We start from the raw sequence: 19,605 nt of genomic DNA on the forward strand, positions 1-19,605 counted from the left end.
GGCCAGGGAAGGAGCACAGACTGGCAGTGCAGGAAGGAGCATGAAATGAAGCAGTAAAATGTGCTTTAGTGATACTGGTGCTGGAAAACCTCTCCTGTAGAGCAGCTAATGGAGCACACACAGTGTGCTGGAAGGAAGGCTTCTGTGAGCACGCCTGGCAGGCCTTGAACTTCAGACACGCCGAAAAAATCCCACAGCACTGACAGCAGCTTCTCGGGGTGTACATGCTTTTTTATTAACAATGTGGTATCAAGGCATTAGTTACAAACATTTGACATCAAGGGGACCAGGATCAAGGTGCCAGGAGGGTTTCAGGACAGTCCCAGCCCCAGAGCAGCCCCCAAGGCTGTGCCAGCTTACCTGCTGCCTCTGGAGCCCTGGGAGGAGCAGCAAGGCCAGGAGACAGTACTGACACCTCGCTGCAAACATGCTGGAGGGAACTGGAGTTGCAAAAAAAGGTGATTTTCTTCCAAACTTCTCCTTTTCTTCCATTTAACTGATTGCAAGGTTAGGGAAGGTGGGAGAATGATCAGTAGAATTTTTAATTCGTGAGCACTGTAGTTTCACAGGGTTTCATAGAAATTACCCTGCCCCAGCATGCTGAGCTTACCAAAGGGCAGCCCCAAGAGGAAAGGCACAGTTCAGGGTTATTCCTGCTGCCCACACTGGGCTGGGTCAGGCACTGCTGGGCAAGCATGCTAATAAATGACCTGGAGCAGTGGCCCAGAATGTGGAGCCATCCCAGAGTGGCAGTCAGTGACACAGGAAGCTCTGGCTTTTGAGGGATAAAAGCCTGAGCTTTTCATCTTGGCAAATGCAGAAGCCATGATAAAGGATCTAGGGAATGGCCAAGCAAAGACATCTTGAGTAACAAATGTAGTCTGGGAAGAATTCATGACATGGCAAAAAGGCAAGTTAGAGCCTTCTAAAATAATTAGTCCAAGTGGATTTCAGATTCAAAAGTATTTAGAAAAAACTAGTTTTTCTTAAGCACATTGCAGAGGTCTGGACTAGCAGGATTTACCTTCATGACACACTTTGAGTGCAGCCATTCAGCACTCACCAGCAGAGTCCTGCATTTAGCAAGTCTGTCAGAAGTAACTTAATTCCCTACAGTTGCTTTGGAAAAGTCACCCCATTCCTAAGATTCAAGATATTTGTATTTCACACACTCAGAATAATGATTTATTTCAAAATTCTTCTTTTGTGCAGCAGTAGGAAAGTTTTTTTTTTTTTTTTTTTATTGTTAATGTCTGATTTATCTGAACTGCCAAGTACAACAGCCAGCAGGTTTATTGGGGCTCACAGAAGAGAGCAGGGAGCGGAACACAGATTCCTGTTCCAAAGGCCTTCTTAAGAGCTGTCACCCCTGCTGGCCTGCAGTCAGTGCTTTCTTTACTGCACTGTTACATCCACCTTGTCCCAACCCTTTGTGTGTTTCATCAAACATTTTCAAGCTTACATTTCCAAGGCATGGTCTTGGCCAAGGATGCTGCAGTCTGGACCCAGGTTTGGGCGGGTGTGAGCTGGTCACAGGTGCCCCTCAGGGCCTGGCCCAGCAGCAGAAATGCCTGTGCCACACCCAGGCCACTGCAGTGGGGCTGCCTCACCTCCTCACTGCAGGAGAACCAGTATTATTTCCAACTGTGTGCTTCTAACTAATCCAACAGCATTTTCAAAGCATTTAAGCAAGTGTTATCTTGCAGATTTAGAGCAAAACGTTGACATATATAATTATTAAGTAAGCAGGGGAAAAGATGAAAAATCATGGGAAATTCAAGGTAAGAAAACATAGTGGCAAAATATTAGACTATTTCTCTGCCTCTGAATTCACTCATGACTTGCACAGGATGGATTCTCTTCTTGGCAGAACCTTTTTTGACAGCAGCATAGATTTCTTCTGGCTTCTCCCTTTTAATCAGGGGCTTCTTCTCTGGAGCCTTCATTCTCCACATCACAACTGGATGGCGTGGGCCAGTAGGACTCTGAATCTTGATGATCTTTGTGGATGCAATATAGGACATCTTCACTGTCTGCACCACAGAATTCATTAAGTTTTTGGCGGCCTGAATTAGTGAAGTGACACTGTCCAGCTGTAACAGGAAACAGAAACACCAGCTTAGAAGGCAGTGTGCTTTTAACCACAGTAGGCACAGGAATAAACAGTGGTTAAAAAGTAAGACTACCAGAGACTAAACCATAATTCCCACATTTTCCTTTTGTGTGTTTGATCACTGCGCTCATGCTTTGCTGCTCAGATTTATTGTGATGTATGGAAATTCATGCTGGTAGAACAGATAAATGCTTTGGAAGATAATGCTAATTGGTTTTTTTCTGTAACAGGAATTCATGATGCTTGTCTGCAGGGTCCTATTGCAATTACTACTGATGGGTAATGAAACCAACTTGAAGAAGAGCTGTGAAGATGTGACCACTTGCTTCCTTTGTTTCAGCACCAGGTGAGGCCTCCAGCTGCTCCTGCCCCATTCCAGGCTCCCACAGGTGCTCAGGAGCAGTGCTGGGATTCTCTGGAGTGCCTGCCTCTGGCTCTGGCTGAGCTGCTGAACCTGTTCTCAGCAGCCAAGATTTGTATGGGGTATTGAAAGTGGGATAACCCACAGAAATCCCAGTGACTGTGGGGAGTGCCGCCCAAGGGCAGGATGCAGAGCAAACACAGCCCATCCCCAGCACCCAGCACAGCCACAGCAGTGCCACAGCAGGGCTGTCCTCTGTCACTGCTCAGGGACAGCAAACAGGAGCACTCAGGAAGCTCTCCATGGCTGGGATGGAGAAACAGTAGGATCACTCTTCAAAATGGGAGAGCCTTCACACTTCACCCTCTAAACATCCCCTTTGCTGAATCATTTGTGTAAAAGCACTGAAGCCAGTTCTCTGAAGGGCTCTCTGTGGGTTTAGTGGCAGAGTGATCCTGTCCTTTGCCATCCAGCCCAACCCCAGAGCCTTGGGCAAGGTACTGATTTACAAATGGGGTTATTAGGAGAGGTTTGAGGACTTCTCCCTTTGCCAGATCAAACAAACTGATCAGGTGAAAAAGGTGTGTTATTATTGTCTGTCTTCATTCTGACTGTGTAACACAAATACGAATAAGGCAGAAATAAAAAATTCAGCCAAGAGGCTGGATTTAGTTGCAATTTGGAAACGTCTCTGAACTGGCAGAAGAATCTTCCAGTTAATACAACACACACTGCTGCTCTCTGAAAATGCAAAAACCCAAAAATTTTTAAAAAGATAACTAGTTTAATGCACACATATGATGGCAAACTGAAATTATCTCAATTCCCCAAGAAAAGGTAAAATCTACCAGATGGCCTCTGAAGTTCATTCCATGCTGCAGCATGGGAACTTTCTCGGAAGGGCTGCCAGCCTGCAGCAGCCCTGTGGTGTTTGCAGGGCACTGGTGCCATCAGAGGGCACCTGGGTGTGTTTGGGGGCTGCATCACCGAGCTGGGCTGCCCAGCCCCTCGGCAGCCTTGCCCTGTGAACTTCAGTGCACGTGCTGAGCCCCAAATTTCAAACACTCCTTCATACACCTAACACAGGTGAAACAAGCCACTTCCCAAGGCTGCAGGCTGTGGGGAAGGTTCTGCTCAGAGTTCCTGTCCCACAGCTCACTGCTGGATGCTGTCACACAGCATTTACTGGAGCAGGAGGAGACACTGCTCCACAGGAACTTCTTTCTTTCATGTTAACCTGAGGACTGGTTATACACAGATACACCTCTGCTTGCACACACACACACACACACACACACACATGAAATTTCAATTATCTGTAGCTATCTAGAACAGCTGACAACACCATAATTCCGACAGCTTCCTGAAAGCTTTGAATAGCTTTTTTTTCCTCTATCCTAACAGTCGAGCACTGGCATAGTAACACTGCTATGAAGCTGCTTGGACAAAAAGAATTTTATGCCATGTTTCATTTCTTCAGTTTCCCTAGATATGAGACCTTGAAGAGCCTGCTGAATATCTGAGATAAAAGCATTCAAGTGAAGACAGTGCTTGAGTGCATCACTTTTATAGAACCAAACTGTACAGTGTTACTGGCATTGAGGTAGAAAAACAACTGCTCTCTAAAGCCAAAAAGAGAGGAAATTAAATGTATGGCCGGATTGATTGGAACTGAAGAAATGAAACATGGCATAAGATTTTGGTTCTCTGGCAGATGGCAATGGGCTTCAGAGGAAGCTTCCTTCTTCCCTGAAGTCTCCCAGTGACTGCAGTGTGTGTAACTGCTCCACCATTTCGAAGTTGCTGGTTGACAGAGGCATGTGAGGAGGGGTAGCAGGTTGGGCACCAAAGAAATTCTTGTTTGCATGGCAGGGAAAAAGCTTATTGAAGAAACTGGTAGCATCCAGGCAGGATGCTACAAAGCTTCAGCAGTTCTTTATTGTGACCTCGGTGTGTGTAGTGTGGAACATGGAGAGTGCTGAGGTGAGCAGTAGAACTCAGCTGGCCTTTCCTCTCCTGTGGAAACTCAACAGGTACCTCCTCCTTCTGCCCCTGTGGCTTCTTCCACAAATGGGCTGTGCAACAGCCTAGGGCTCCTTCACCCCGCCCGTGAGATCACAAAACCTGCACTTCTATTGTTTTCCAAACTACAATCATAGGTATCTACTATAAGCAGCAAAACCCTTCAGGGGTGCCCAGCTTTGGTGGGGCTGTGCAGCCGTGTCAGCCTCGAGGTCTGCCAGGGCACAGCTGCCAACTGCAGCACTGCAACTGCTGGAGAGCCACAGCCTGACTCCAACCCAGCAGCAGGGCTGTTCCAAGAGGCAGAATTCCCCTGCCCCTTGCCACAGGAACTGAAGCTCTTCCAAAGAGGAAGGTTGTGTTGGGGTGGGGTATTAACTGCACTCAGAATTTTGGAGAAGCTTTTAGATGTTCTTAGATGTGTACTACAGATGATAACAATCCGGCCATACATTTAATTTCCTCTCTTTTTGGCTTTAGAGAGCAGTTGTTTTTCTACCTCAATGCCAGTAACACTGTACAGTTTGGTGGAAATCTGTTCTATAAAAGTGATGCACTCAAGCACTGTCTTCACTTGAATGCTTTTATCTCAGATATTCAGCAGGCTCTTCAAGGTCTCATATCTGGGAAACTGAAGAAATGAAACATGGCATAAATAAAAGCCTGATAAAATATTCATGGAGCGTTTAAGTCCATTTCACTTTGAGAGATGTAGCTGCAAACTCTTCAATGCACAGCAAGCGGTACATAAAGATTCACTGGTAAAACAAACAAACCAACCAACCCCAAACTAAAACCTGCTTTATTTTTGCCTAACTTCACTTTTGCTGTATCAGCATTTTCCATGGAGATGCAATGTCCCAGCCTTGAGATTTTACAGGTCTGTGTAAGTTAAGACAATAATTCATTAAAGGCTGTAGGAAAAACATCCCTTGACATTTCTTTCTTTACCTGTCCTGTGAGCAATAGTACTTGGCCACCATTGCAAAAGGAATTCAGAATTATTCTGACCACTGTAATTTTACACTGGGGTGAAACACACACAATGCAGAGCAGATGACAGTATTTTTAAGAAAAAAATTCCCACCCCAAATCAGGCTTGTGCTGAAATCCACTCTCCCTTCTCCAGCACTTTAATTCCTCCTCTATAGCAAGTCCTGAGAGCAAGAAAGCAAACTCTCCTCTGCATAACAAAGCTGAAGGAAAATGTTAGACAAGAAATGAATTTTGAAACTTTTTTTCCAGTTCAATTACATGCATTGTATTTTTCTCATTTTGGCAAAGTTATTTCATGTCCACCAAATACATGACTTTTTTATCAGTGTTTGAAGTCTGAACTTAAAATTCTTTTGGAAACAAGGCCAGTTATTAAAAATTGATTTTAATTGAAACACAAGGTTCATTATGTAAATTCCTAGAAGCAGATTTCCTTTGGTACACTATACTGAAAGCTTAAGACTGAATTTATATTTCTTTGACAGCTACATCTGAAAGTTACATGAGTTCTACATTTTTGTGGAGAGCAGTGTGTCTGAGCAATGCTGCATTTCAGGGAAGGAGTCCTTACTATACTGTGCTTTTGATTTTAATCCTGTTTTTTTACTAGGTGCAGGTAATTGCTGTTTTGAATTATTTTATGGTTCTTTCACTAAGGTTGTTACATAAAATAGTCATTTAATCCCTTAAGATTTAAAGAAGCCAAACAATTCAAAAAGAGTGAATCTCCATTGTTGAAGGCACTGGAATTTTTACTGGGCCTTGGCCAGGATTTGAACACCATTTACTTGCCTGCTTTTCTGAGCCTCCTTTTTTCCCCACTCAGAGTAGTGGTAATTTCCTTTAAGTGGAAATGGGGATCTTGGTCTAAATGTGGCACCAGAAAAGTCAGGTGTCCAAGAAAAGCACAGCAAAGCTGGAGCTGGAAGCACTTGGTTACCTGCCATGTGTGCTGACAGATGACACACAGAACCTGTCACAGATTCAACCCCAGTACAGTTCAGATGGGAAAGGAGCCAGAGGGAGCCTTGCCATTGGGATTTTCTCTCTGGGAGCTGTTCCCTCAGTGTTTTGCTCACCTCTGTTTCACCATGCTCTCACTCTGGGATACTGGAGAGGTTTCATCCCCATGGATGTGGCCTAAGGAGAACAGCTTCAGTGCTTGATTTTCTTTTCAAGGAGCTGAGTTTTTCTAGAAACGTGGCTGTTCCATTGGTCATCTATGTTTGTGTGTCCATCCAGTGACTGCACTGAACACCTCAGGGGTGTCTGGGGTCTGTTCCATGTTTTACCCATTTTTCAGGTGGGGAAATTGAATCTAATGGACTGAGAACTAACCATTACCAGAGTCTGCTTCAGGCTAAGCAGGATTCAAAGGGCTGAAACTGAGTTCTGTAATTAGGCCAGGCCTATGTCCAAGTTAAATGATAAACAACTTACATTAAGGGCTGTGAAATTGTTCCTGTGCAACAACATAATGGAGCAGATGCTTAGGCAGGCAGATAGCTCAGTCCCTCCCCACTACTGCTGCTTTCACTTCCAGGGAGGATTTTAAAAATCTATTTTAAAAAACAGGCCCTTGAGGAAAAGAACAGTGGCTTAATATAAATCTTTTCCTTACTGTTGAGGAAGAAACTGAGTGTTTGCTGCAACAGTATTTTACATACACTGAGGCTGAGAACTATAGGACACATCCTGATTTTGCTAACTGCCAGAGTAATTATTACTGGGAAAAGTTAGCTGTCCTTTAGTGCACATTACCATTATTTCCTGCTCCTTTAAATTAGTTTTTCTCATAGATGCAGTTTAGAATGCAGTAGTAAATGAGCTCTCTGTAAGTGATTGACAGGAAAATCTATCTCTTGCTTTGCTTCCAAAGGCCAGGATTTCTACATCCACACACCTCCCAGCGTACACTAGGCAAAACTAGAAAGGTATAGTGTTACTAACTAAAAAAAAACTCAAAGTGACATATTTTTGTCAACTCTCAGCAGAAGAAAACTTGTGTCAGCTCTTGGGGGTTAATGCCAGCTTTTAGAAATGGAGCAGTTCAGTGTTTTCAGAGTCAAATACTGAAATAAGTCACTTCATGCATGGTGTGAAGCCCTACAAGTAACAGGCTGAACTAAGAGTTTTCAACAAGCCCCAAGGAGAAGCAGCAGCCAGGAGAGGCACAGAATCTTTGCTCTTCAAGACTCTTCTTTTTTAAGGCCAAAAGGCTCTGTCTCTCTTGCCAAGTACAATATAAAATTAAGCATAAGCAGATAATGACTGTAAATAGCATAAAACAGAATTGCCTGATGAAAGTAATGGAGCACAATATTAATATGTAAGATATGTTAATTTTCTGCCCTGTGAAATAATTCTCTCTAGTTAAAGCCATTGCTGGCAAAAGAGCAAACTGGCAAGGTAAGGTGCAAGCCTATTGCTGTGCAGTATTGTAAGTGAAGTATCCGCTTATCTGCATAAATGCATGCAATTACTATCAATCTGCAAATGTTACCCCATTATTTTGTGCCTGAAGAGGCACCAGTTTAATTAATAGGAGGAAATGTCCATTTCCTATTTAATCACTCCTAATGAAGACTTAGTGAATCCTTACCATTTGGACTGGTGCAGCTTAGAACCGGACAATGCCAGTACTCCCAGTATTGGGTGGGCCTAAGAAAGACTAAATGGTGAGCAAGGAATTTTTAATGAATGAAAATAACAAAACTGCAATGACTGGAGACCGAGAAGGTGATGACTCCCAGCTCTTCCTCTCTTTCTCTGTACAGGACCCCCTCTAACCTCCATAATGAGGGGCTGACTAGAGAGAAAGTACCAGAGCTTGGGAATGGACAGTGAGAAAGGCAGACTACAAGCGTGTGCAGCCTGAAGTCCCAAAGCCACTAAACAAGGAGAGCAGTGAGAAGAGCTGCCAGGTGGGAAGTCCACAAAGCATCCCAGCTGACAAGGAAAGTGGCCCAAATAACCTCCACTGATGCTACAGGCAGGGATGAACTGCAGGAAGGAAACCCCAGGGTGGGGAGGCTGAGCACTGCAGCAGGGCAGACACGGGCACACAGGTCACAAACAGCTGAAGAGGGCTGAGCTGTTTATGGATTTCAACAGTTTCTTATATGCATAATGTTCTTTGTTGTCATTCCATGCTGGCAGCCAGCATGGAATCCTCCAGTGCAGATCATCAGTGAGAACAGAGTTTGCTGCTGACAGAGACACAGCTGCCCTTGTGCCATGGCACTGCCACCCACTGCTCCACAGTACCACCCAAGGTTAACCTGGAGCACCAGTTCAGGGCTCCTTTGGTTTAGGGCTCCTTGCTCCACCACAGCATCATCCAGAACTGGTAAAACAGCAACTGTGGCTGCTCTGTTTCAAGAAGACAGTTCTTTCTTTTGCAGGTTTGCAAATATGTGACACTCCATCCTCTGCCCTTCATCCCTCTCTTCCTCTCTATTGCTCCTTAGGCTTCAAGAGAGGCTGGTTTGGGTAATTTTTTTAATGAACTGCTACTCTTGTGGGAAGGAATTTTCCTTGAAGGTGATTTAAACCCAAGATTCCTGTTCTAATGGTTGGAGAAGGGAGGTAGGGGTGAATGTAACAGCCATCTCAAAACAGTGCTTTTATGTGTGCATTCCACCAGCTGGTACTCAGAGTGGCTTTGTCACTGTGGAAGTTGGTACTGACCCATCTGAACATGGAAATGTGTCATTCCTCACAGGAAAGGAGCTTCCCCCCTCAGGTTTTGTGCTGCCAGACTCCTGTCCCAGCTCCTGAAGGAGGGACTGTGAGGAGCCAATGCCAGCCAGAGGAGGGGAGCATACCCGAGCATTCCTGCACACACCTCCATGCATGCAGGGGGCAGCAAACAATGGAGAAACCTGGAGGATTATTTCCCAATGCTCTTTCTGGTAGTTTTCTTTTCCTGTAGCAGAACTTCACTAACCAGATTCAGGTATTTGGAGACTCCTAAGTTTTTTACTTAATGCACAATAAAACCTTTACTATCTGCAAGGGCTTGCTGCCTCATTTTCTGATTCTCATTCAGACAAGATCAGGATTGGGGAGAATATAAAATATAATCCTATTCCAACTACAGTTCTGATTCCTGTATTTTCTAATGGAGTTCTAATATTATTTTCTGGGCAGGGAGAATTTGGGAAGGGGGATAAGAACCCCTCTGCTGTCTCACACAACTTGGGTTTGTAATTTATTTCAAGGCCAGCTAACCTAGGAATGTGATCAATTTCTAAAGCCTCCACATGGATTTTGAAAACTCGAACTTGCTCCAGCTTTTAAGAAAATCAATTCAGTAACCAGCCATTTTATACCACTAGTGCATTTCTCTCCTTCTCAACTGAGCAATTTATCTGCACAATGTAAATCCCACTATTCTTCTAAAACTGAAGCAATTAAAACATAAAGAGCTAAATTAATACAAAAGGCCATCACCGGTTGGTTGGGCTGCAGTTTCAGATAACCACAATTTTAATTGCTGGGGGGCAGGTGAGCACAGCCAGTCACAAATGACCTCCCCTTCCCAAAACAGAGACTAGGGAGACTTTTTTTCAATTTTCAGGAAATTTCTCTTAACCACTGACAGCAACCATGTCTCCACAAGGCCTGGAGTGAGAGCACATGTCTCTTTTGACACTGGCTAGCAATCTGACTCTTTTCTATGTAGCACCCATTTAAAAAAACAACAACAAAAAAATAACACAGTCATTGTTGGAGCACTTTCTAAGATGATTTAAGAGAGTAGTAACCTTGCAGCATCTCACCTTGATTTCACAGAACACCCCCAAAGCCATTCAGGCCCTGGGCACGCTCTCCATTTCACTGGCTCCCAAAGGAAGCACCTCCCTGCCTGTTTACTGAGCTAGAGGAGATTGGTGCAGCACAAGGGGCAATAATCTCTGTCCTGCTGAGGCTGCACTCAGCACACACAGCAATAATCTCTGCCTGCTGAGGCTGCACTCAGCACTCACAGCAATAATCTCTGCCTGCTGAGGCTGCACTCAGCACATGGGGCAATAATATCTGTCCTGGTGAGGCTGCACTCAGCACACACAGCAATAATCTCTGCCTGCTGAGGCTGCACTCAGCACAAGGGGCAATAATCTCTGCCTGCTGAGGCTGCACTCAGCACATGGGGCAATAATATCTGTCCTGGTGAGGCTGCACTCAGCACACACAGCAATAATCTCTGCCCTGGTGAGGCTGCACTCAGCACACACAGCAATAATCTCTGCCCTGGTGAGGCTGCACTCAGCACACACAGCAATAATCTCTGTCCTGGTGAGGCTGCACTCAGCACACACAGCAATAATCTCTGCCCTGGTGAGGCTGCACTCAGCACACACAGCAATAATCTCTGCCCTGGTGAGGCTGCACTCAGCACACACAGCAATAATCTCTGCCTGCTGAGGCTGCACTCAGCACACACAGCAATAATCTCTGCCTGCTGATGCTGCACTCAGCACACACAGCAATAATCTCTGCCTGCTGAGGCTGCACTCAGCACACACAGCAATAATCTCTGCCTGGTGAGGCTGCACTCAGCACACACAGCAATAATCTCTGCCTGCTGAGGCTGCACTCAGCACATGGGGCAATTTCTGCAATAAAGGGATCTCCTTGGGATGCATCAGGGGGTCTGTGTTGCTTCATTCCCCACTGCCACAAACACCCAGTCAGCTTCCTCAAATTACACAGGACAAATTCTCACCCTCCTTCCCTGAAGCAGGGCTAGGATCTATAGTCATGTCTTCGGGATTATCAGTAAATTAAATTTGGGGTTTCATTTTCAGAATTTAAATTTTTTGCACCAGACAGATTATGCACTGTTGACAGGAGCGACACAACAAAAAAGGTAAAGAAAACAATGTGAGTATTCTACAGCAGGAGGCAGAAATAGCAAGAACCAAACTTGGTTCCAACATTTGGCTTTACTGTAACCCACACTGGTCACAGAACTGCTTGTGAAAAGAAACAGGTAAGGAAGATAAACTTTGCTAATGTGCTGTCCAAGTAAAAACAAGCATTGGCTTCAGAAATTATCCATGCAATTAAAATTATGTAACTGTATGTTCCAGAGGTTCAAATGTGGTGTCTAAATTACCATTTAAATTAGCCAGCACAAGTATCCTATAGAAATGAGTGTTTCAAATCTCACCTCAGCAACCAAGGCTCATTTCCCATTATTTATAAACCACATAAAATGTAACAATAGTTTTAGTGAAAGATAAATAGGGATAGGCAGGCCTAGAGACAGAAATAGGAATGTACAGATATTGATGGGTAGAGACAGGGCTAGACAGGCACAGGGAGAGGCAGAGCTAGGTACAGAGAGGTTGACACAGGTAGAGGCTGCTCTAGAGAGAGCTGTGGGTATAGACAGGTAGAGATAGGTACAGACAGACATGGACAGGTAGAGAGACAGGCTGACAGATATGAACAGACAGACAGAGGTGCTGACAGATTTTGTCAAGCAGAGGTAGATATTGACTATCTAGATAAAATGAATTTTTGACAGGGAGAGGAAGTGACAGGTACACATAGACATTGACAGAGAGGTACAGACAGATCGTGACAGATTCTGTTAGATCCTAACATTCTCTAAGATTTTAGCCGATTCTGTTAGATTTTGGCAGATTCTGACACATTTTGACAAATTCTCTTGTATTCTGACGGGTTCTGACAGAGATATTGATAGGGCTGGAGACAGATCTTTGACAGAGCTTTTGTCAGATATTGACAGGTACAGAGAGGGAGATATACATAAGGACAGAGAATGACAAGTACTGACAGGTGGAGTAAGTATAGATGGATAGGGACCTGTAGATGACTAGTGATACATATAGATATAGGTAGAGATGTATCTAGATGTATATAGAGAGAGGTGTAGATACATACAGATATATATATAGATACATATAGACAGAGAGAGGTTTAGACAGGCAGAGCTAAATACTGACAGGTATAGAGAGGTACTGACAGGTACAGGTACAGACAGGCAGAGATAAGTACACACAGGTATAGATAAATACAGAGAGCTGTAGATAGGGATAGACAGAAATGGGTAACCTGAGACAGGTGTGGGTGGATAAAGACAGAATCAGGCAGAGATTGATACAGATAGGTACAGACAGATAGAGGGACACAGAGACAGGTATCACTGGGGGTAGATAGGTATAGAGAGATACAGACAGATACAGACACAGACAAACACAGATAGCCAGGGATAGGTACAGACACAGAGGAACAGCTGGGGGGACAGAGATACAGAGAGCAAGCATTCCAAACTATGTGAGGGAAGTTCCCCTCAACACAGTGCAAGTGTGTGAAGGGTAGGAATGTGCCCAGTGTCTTACCTGGGTTTGGTGCTGTTTGGCAGATTTATACCTTGAAATCACAACCCTATGTGCTCCAGGCAGAAACACATCACAGAACATGGGAATGTGAAGGCATTTATGGATGGCTATGCCAAGGCCAAGTGCATAAAAGTTCCATAAAAGCACAAAATCTCTTTTCCATGGCTAATGATACTTGGCTGTAAAGGAGTTATAACTCTTAAAGCAAATTTAAGAGAAATCAATAAATTCACTCGGGAATCAAGTCACTTTGGTCTTCCTGTTATTTATTTCTGTAGACCTGTAGAATGTCTTGCAGCATTTTTTTCTGGCCTGGAACTCCAGCCTGGACTGTTTTCACTGTGTTAAGACACACCCATGAGCATATTCCACATATGCAAGCTAATGCACCTTAGAGTTTTTCAAACCAGTCTACTTCAGAATAACAGTGATAATGTGCTGTGAGAATTTTAAAAGAAAAGGTGATTATTATTCCTTTAAATAATAAAGAAATAAATTCCTTTAAATAGCCAGAAGTCCTATGTGTCACTGCTGTAGATTCTTGCTGTTAAGTGGGTATTAGAAAAGAAAACAGGATTTGGAGTGAAGTGGAACATGCTGCAAGCACAGGAAAGCCCAACTCAAGTGTAACACCTAGTCTGACTAACAGAGCACTTGGCTCCATTTTTCTACTTACTGCAGACATGATGAGCTCTCCACCGAGATGCTGGATTTCTGCTTTAACCTGGCTGCAGATCTTGAGCTGGTGGGAGTACAGCTTGATCTGTTCTAGGTAAGCTAGCAAATCCTGTTTGCACGACTGGTCTGGGCACTGAAAAGAACAAAAAATAAAGCACTTCAGTAATTGCTGATTCAGAATGGTATCTCAGGAATCATTGAAACTTCACTGGGGAGTATTCCAGTTGCAGACTACTGGAGCCTTGCTTTTCACTGCAGTTTATCAGGCTGCTAAGTTCATTCCTCTTGGGAAGTTTTTTAATCTATAGTTGGAAGCTCAGATGAAGCCTAAGATTCCCCCCATGCACTCTGTATTTAACATTGCTGTGCTTGCCTTAGCAGGATTTCTAAACATATCTTTAGTGTATAGAGTAATTACTTCCAGTCCTTAGATGATCTCTAAGAAAATAAATCTATAAACAGTGATGAGAGCAATCCAAACAGATTTCATGGACTATGTAACCACACATGCAGAGACATGTTAATATCTGTATGTTATGCTTTATCTTGTAACCAGATCATAGGGGTTTTGTGTGTTCCATCCAGACTGTACTGAACTCAATCTGCAGATCCTCTCTCGCTGTGGGAACAGCAAAATTAGAATGTCTTATGGAAAAGTCACAATAAAAATTGTCAATATTTTTAACAATACAGATTTATATTACAGAAATAAAACCAAGATTGTTGTAACCTATTTTTTTCCCAAAAGACATGGAGTACTTGGAGTGCAATGTTGCTCTGTGGGTACCAGGCCAGCTATGAAAGGCTGGGTATGAATTTGTTCTAAGGCTGATTCCCATTGCTCTGGCAGAATAAAGGGATCCTAAGGGGAATGGTGAGGCCCTGCTGTGCTCCCACAGCTGCAGAGAGTAAGAGCATAAATAAGCACAAGATCCCTGCAGGTGCAGACATGGTGTTGGCCTGGGTGTGGTGCACACATGACAAATACAGCCCCTTCCTTTCGACAGGAAACTCTGCTCAGCTTTGCATACTGAGAAAGCACAGACACATCCCCACCAAATGCACACTGTCAACAATCACCTGTGGTTTTATTGAATTGTGGTCAGTGGATTTAAATCCAAACCCACCAGGAGCCAGATAAAGCACCAATTCTACTTAACTCCAAAAGTATTTCAGCTCCTGGCTTTGCTGAAGCAACAGTATGTGTTCAAAGGGCTGCTGTGACAATGCTGATCTGCATGGCTATGCAATAATAGCAAGTTCATGCTTCAGACTTAGCAAAAGGTAACAGTAAACAAGGTCAGAGTGTACAATTTTAAATTAATTAATATGACTTAACATCAGTCCTTACCTCATGTTCTGCTATGTCCATTATTGTTTCCTGTATTTGGGCACAGTTTACAGCAAAACCAGAACATTTCCTGGACATGTTTTCTTTCTATCTGATGGAAAACTGACCTAAAATATGTTTTTATTTCTTCCTTATTAAGCACTGCTTTAAGAACTGCTCAAATCAGTATTTATATAACAGTATCTCAGTGTTTAGAAAGCTGGAATACTTACTGTTTATTTATTTTAATTAATAAAAAATATACTTAAAGTAAAGTACAATACAATCCCTTAGAGCATCACAACTCATAATACCAAGATGGTAAAGTAAAGTACAATACAATCCCTTAGAGCATCATAACTCATAATACCAAGATGGTGTGTATTCCTGGAATGACATTCTTCCTCCTCTGTTTTTTTTCCTTTCTCCTTAGTTACACTTTGGTTTTATCTCTCTGGCCAGAAAAACTCAAGAGAAAGGTGTATAGGGTGCCAATATAGTGCCTCACCCACTTCAAACAGTGACAATACCAATTAGAGAAGTTCAGAGACAAGAATGGTTATTATATAGTACTCTTTTATATTCTTGTGTCAGGCTAGTCACAGTGCTGTCCCCCTTACACAGCACTACAGAAGAAATGGGCACCACTTTAGGAATGCCACAGATGATACACATCAAAGGCCAGGAAACTGCACTCAAGAGCAAGACCTTGAGGTTCTGTGCAATCACTTTCAGTACCAGAAGGATTCAAAAAAGCAAATGCAGGGCATTGGATAAGAAAATTCTCCTGAAATGTTATTATGCAGAGGAATATTCACAGCTGCACTACCTGAGTAGATCCCGTGCATCCTTGCCCTGCCCCGGCCCAGCCAAGGCCCAGATGGAAGGAGGAAGATTGTACTGAATCCTGTAATTCTTCCTCCATTACAGCCTCCAGGGGTCATTAACAGTGGCTCCCAGGAGCACAAAACAAAGGAAATGGTTTTTAACATGAGGTTGTTAAATTGCAGAAATCTTTGTTACAGATACTAAAATTTTACGTAAGCAGAAGAAATTACTGGACAAACAAATGGAAAATGATCAAGGACGATTTCCCACGTTGAGGGTATCATAACCATATGTTTGGCTGTGTAAATTCTGGCATGGCTGCAGGGGCTGGGAGCACCATGAAGCCAGGCCACGCTCTCCAAGCTGTGTCAATAGCCAGTGTCACCTCCTGGCAGCAGCAGGGAGCAGTGGATCTGTGCCTGAGCTCTGGCTCAGCACTGCAGCAGAGGCTCGGGCTGGCCAGAAAATGAAACCTCATGCCTTGCAGCACGTCAGATCAGCCATCAGCAGATGCTGGGAACAAATGTTCTGCAGGGAGGACGCTGCACAAGGAGTCATCTACCTACTGCTCAGAAGCAGCTGGTACAAGCAGCACTTGCTCACCAGCAAAACCAAACACTAGGCTGCAACAGAAGGACAATCAATAAATTCTGAGTTTCACCAACCCACAGTAATTGATGGTTACCAGTTTACTGCTGCACATTCCTGACTGGAGAGCCCATCAGATTCTGAGAGGTTTTTCCCCACACATCCTGTGGGCAGTGGCTGCTGCTGGCAAGGGCTTTCTGTAAGAGCAGCATCAGAACTGACCTGCATCCCCAAGATGCAGTGCTATTTTACCCAAGAGAATATCTACCAGAACATCCAAACAATGAAGTTAAAATAATGCAGTAATTAAAACCGGACTGAAACCAGCACTCACCATCCAAGTGAAAAAGCCAGTGGCACAGCAGTTGCACACGGGGTGTGAATGAACAGGAGCTTCTGCCCACAGACCATTCTGGGTTTGCTTTGTTCTCACTTCATCCCCTTGCTAACCAAGGCCAAAGCATTTCTCTACAGAACCCAAACCTTCATGGGGATCAATATTGGAGATAACCACACACCACCTACTATAAATGTGTGCTGGGCACAGACAGGAGGCAGCTTTGCTGCTCCCCCAGTGGGGTTGTGTCACCCAAAGGGATTATTTACACACTGCAATTAGCTCTGACAAACTGCATTCTGAATGAGCCCAGCCTGACTGGGAGCCCAGCGGGTGCAACACAGAGCAGGTTCTTAATACAGACCCCACTCTTCAGCACATTTCATCAGCCCAGGGGGAGGCACTCACTGCCTTCATCATCTCAGGGCTTCCAGGTCACATCAAGCAGCAAAAATCTTCTGACAGAAGGAATAAAGAACAAAAATCTTCTGACAAAAGGGAACGTCTCCTGATAATGAATTTATAATGCACTTGTGATTCATGTGTGCAAGTTGCTGTTGATGCTGTAACTGTGAGGATTTGGACCCTGGTTACTCTGAGCTATCCTAGCAGTGCTTTGTGACTGTGGACTGAAATACAGCTGAGTTCTGCTGATTGTACCATGCTGTATGCCTTCCCTTCACACACAGCAACAGGGAGCTATAAAAATCATATCAATCCTTTTTTTCACATAATAGAAATGCTACAGAATTTAGTTGTTAGTAAAAGGCAACATGTGAAATACTCCACTAAAAAGTCCAAATGCTGCTCAGGAAAGCAATACTCATGTTTGACTGGGTACCAGATTCCTGAAGGGCTTATCCAGTTTGGCCCAAATTCAGAGAACAGTTATTTGGTTGCCCAGAGGAATGTAAAGTTTATTTTATTTTAAGACCCCAGGAGTGCAGGGCATAGGAAACCTGGCAAAACAACAGCTGAGAAAAGGAATTTGAAAATACCTTCAAGATTAAAAAAAACCACCACAATGAGAAAAGAGCTTTCTAAGTTAAAGAATAACTTGCACAGCCAAAAAAAAACCCTTTTAAACCTTCTTTTAACAGAAGTTAAAAGCTTTCTAGCCATGCAAGGAGTGAGAGGATCATACTAAGAATATCTGTAATAGCAGGAACAAAGCAAGATTCTCTTTACTAAATTTGACACCTACCTAGCAATACTTGCAATTGTGTTCACCATAACTGGAAGGCTGCCTTGGCCCATCTTTTGATTTGGATTTTTCTGGTTTTAATGCATATAATGTAATGTCAAACTGCATCTAAAATCCAAGCAACACCTGTAAGTAAGGAGTGTCCTTCAGAGGCACAGAACAAATCCCAGGGGTCAGGGGGCTCCTGGGTGCCAGCTGTGTGCAAGCTGAGTGAGGACCAAGGCAAGGAGCTGGAGTGAACTCAGTAAATGGGTTACAATAACCTCAGTGATGTCACATTTCCCAGCAGCTCTGAGGGGACACACAAATTATCACCACTAGTGGCTCATGAATACCTTCTCCTCACACTGATTTGCTCATATTTCTAGGCTGGAGTCGTTGTACTAATACAGCTGAAATCTTTCTTTCATAGAAGAAATATTTCAGTGAGAGTGGATTTCCTGTCCTAAAACCAACAAGAATTTATGATCCTTACTCAGCTTTGGCTTTGCTATCTCATCATTTTCTGCAATGTATCAGTGACAGGTTTAAATTTTAATCAGTAATAGATAAAATCTTGAAAGCAGCTGTTGTCCAGTGCTGGAAGAAAGTGTGTTAAGATCAGGAATTGGAGAATTCAGATATTTTACCTATTTTTTCCACAAATCTGATGACAACTGTATAGATACAAACTAGAAATTCATTGTTACCACAGGACAACCACTAACAGACTGAGGTTTCTTTCTAGACAGTAGGAAAGCAAGCACTGAATATGAAAATAAAAAGTGAAGGGAGAAGAGAGAGCATGTGAGGGTGTGGAAACAGTGACTGTCCTGTGCTGCCCTGGACCTGAAAGGCAGCCACAAAGGAAGAAATGCTGCAGGTGTGACACCTGCACTGCTCTGCTGGTGTTGCACAGCCCTAAAGAGACCCAGCCAGCCTGGTGAGGAGGCTGCAGGGGTGCCCCGTGCCACTGCAGCTCCCCTAGGCAGGCTGCTGAGCTACCCTGCTCTGCTGGGCTCCTCTAGGGGAGGCTGAGCCATCTAAAACTCCAACAGAAATAAAGCACACCTCCCAGTTCCAACACTTGGCATTTCATGGTGATTAGTAACTCATAAGAGTTACTTAAAATAACTTCAAATAAAAATTAAATGCACGACCAAAAATCACCTTCAAGCTGCGGATTTGCAGAGGCAAAACAGCCAGTGTTAGGGGTGGGAGGGCAGGGAAGGAAAGTACAGGAAAAATGTGGATTCTGTGACTCTGCAGAGGGCGGAGAACAAACCATTCTGGAGCCAGACAAGTCTGTCCTTCCTAAGCTGGTGCTCAGAGCCCAGAGCAGCAGAGCTCTGTGCCAGTGCCTCCATGCTGTGCTCCCACAGCTCACCTGGAGCAGCTGCATTGCTGCTGGGCAATTTCCCCAGCTCACTCAGGAGAGGATGAGCCTGCAGCCCTGCCCTGCTGCCTGCACAGCTGCTGCCTTTGCCGGGCACAGAGCTCCTGCTCTCCACAGGGGCTGGCCCCCTGCTCTGCTGGATCAAGAATGGGAAGGAAGGTGGCACACAAGGACCTTTCAGTGTCCCACCCTCTGCCAGTGAGCAGCGTGCAGGCAAGGGGAGCATGGCCAGGACAGGTGATGTGAACTGGCCAAAGCTCTTCCATACCAGTTCCATGGAGTGCCATGGTCAGCATGGGGGACTCACCTGGAAGGAGCTGACTGCTGTTCAGGGACAGGCTGGGCACCAGGCAGCACATGCTGGGGAATTGTGCTGGGCATCCCTTCTTTCTCTCTG

General features: G+C 44.2%; 1 protein-coding gene across 2 annotated transcripts in view; it reads right to left on the bottom strand.

The window, feature by feature from the left end:
* Positions 1-210: 210 nt before the first annotated feature.
* CTNNA3 (catenin alpha 3) overlaps positions 211-19,605 on the bottom strand; it is a 429,736-nt gene continuing 410,341 nt past the window's right edge. For both annotated transcript variants that reach the window (XM_063164177.1, XM_063164176.1), the window contains exons 17-18: positions 13,545-13,679; positions 211-2,093 (exon numbers count right to left, since the gene is read on the bottom strand). In XM_063164177.1, the coding sequence (XP_063020247.1) occupies positions 1,806-2,093; positions 13,545-13,679 (423 nt within the window). In that variant the 3' untranslated portion in view covers positions 211-1,805. The remainder of the gene's footprint in view (positions 2,094-13,544; positions 13,680-19,605) is intronic.

This window comes from Melospiza melodia, chromosome 9 (genome assembly GCF_035770615.1).
Source record: "Melospiza melodia melodia isolate bMelMel2 chromosome 9, bMelMel2.pri, whole genome shotgun sequence".
Classification (NCBI taxonomy): Eukaryota; Metazoa; Chordata; class Aves; order Passeriformes; family Passerellidae; genus Melospiza; species Melospiza melodia.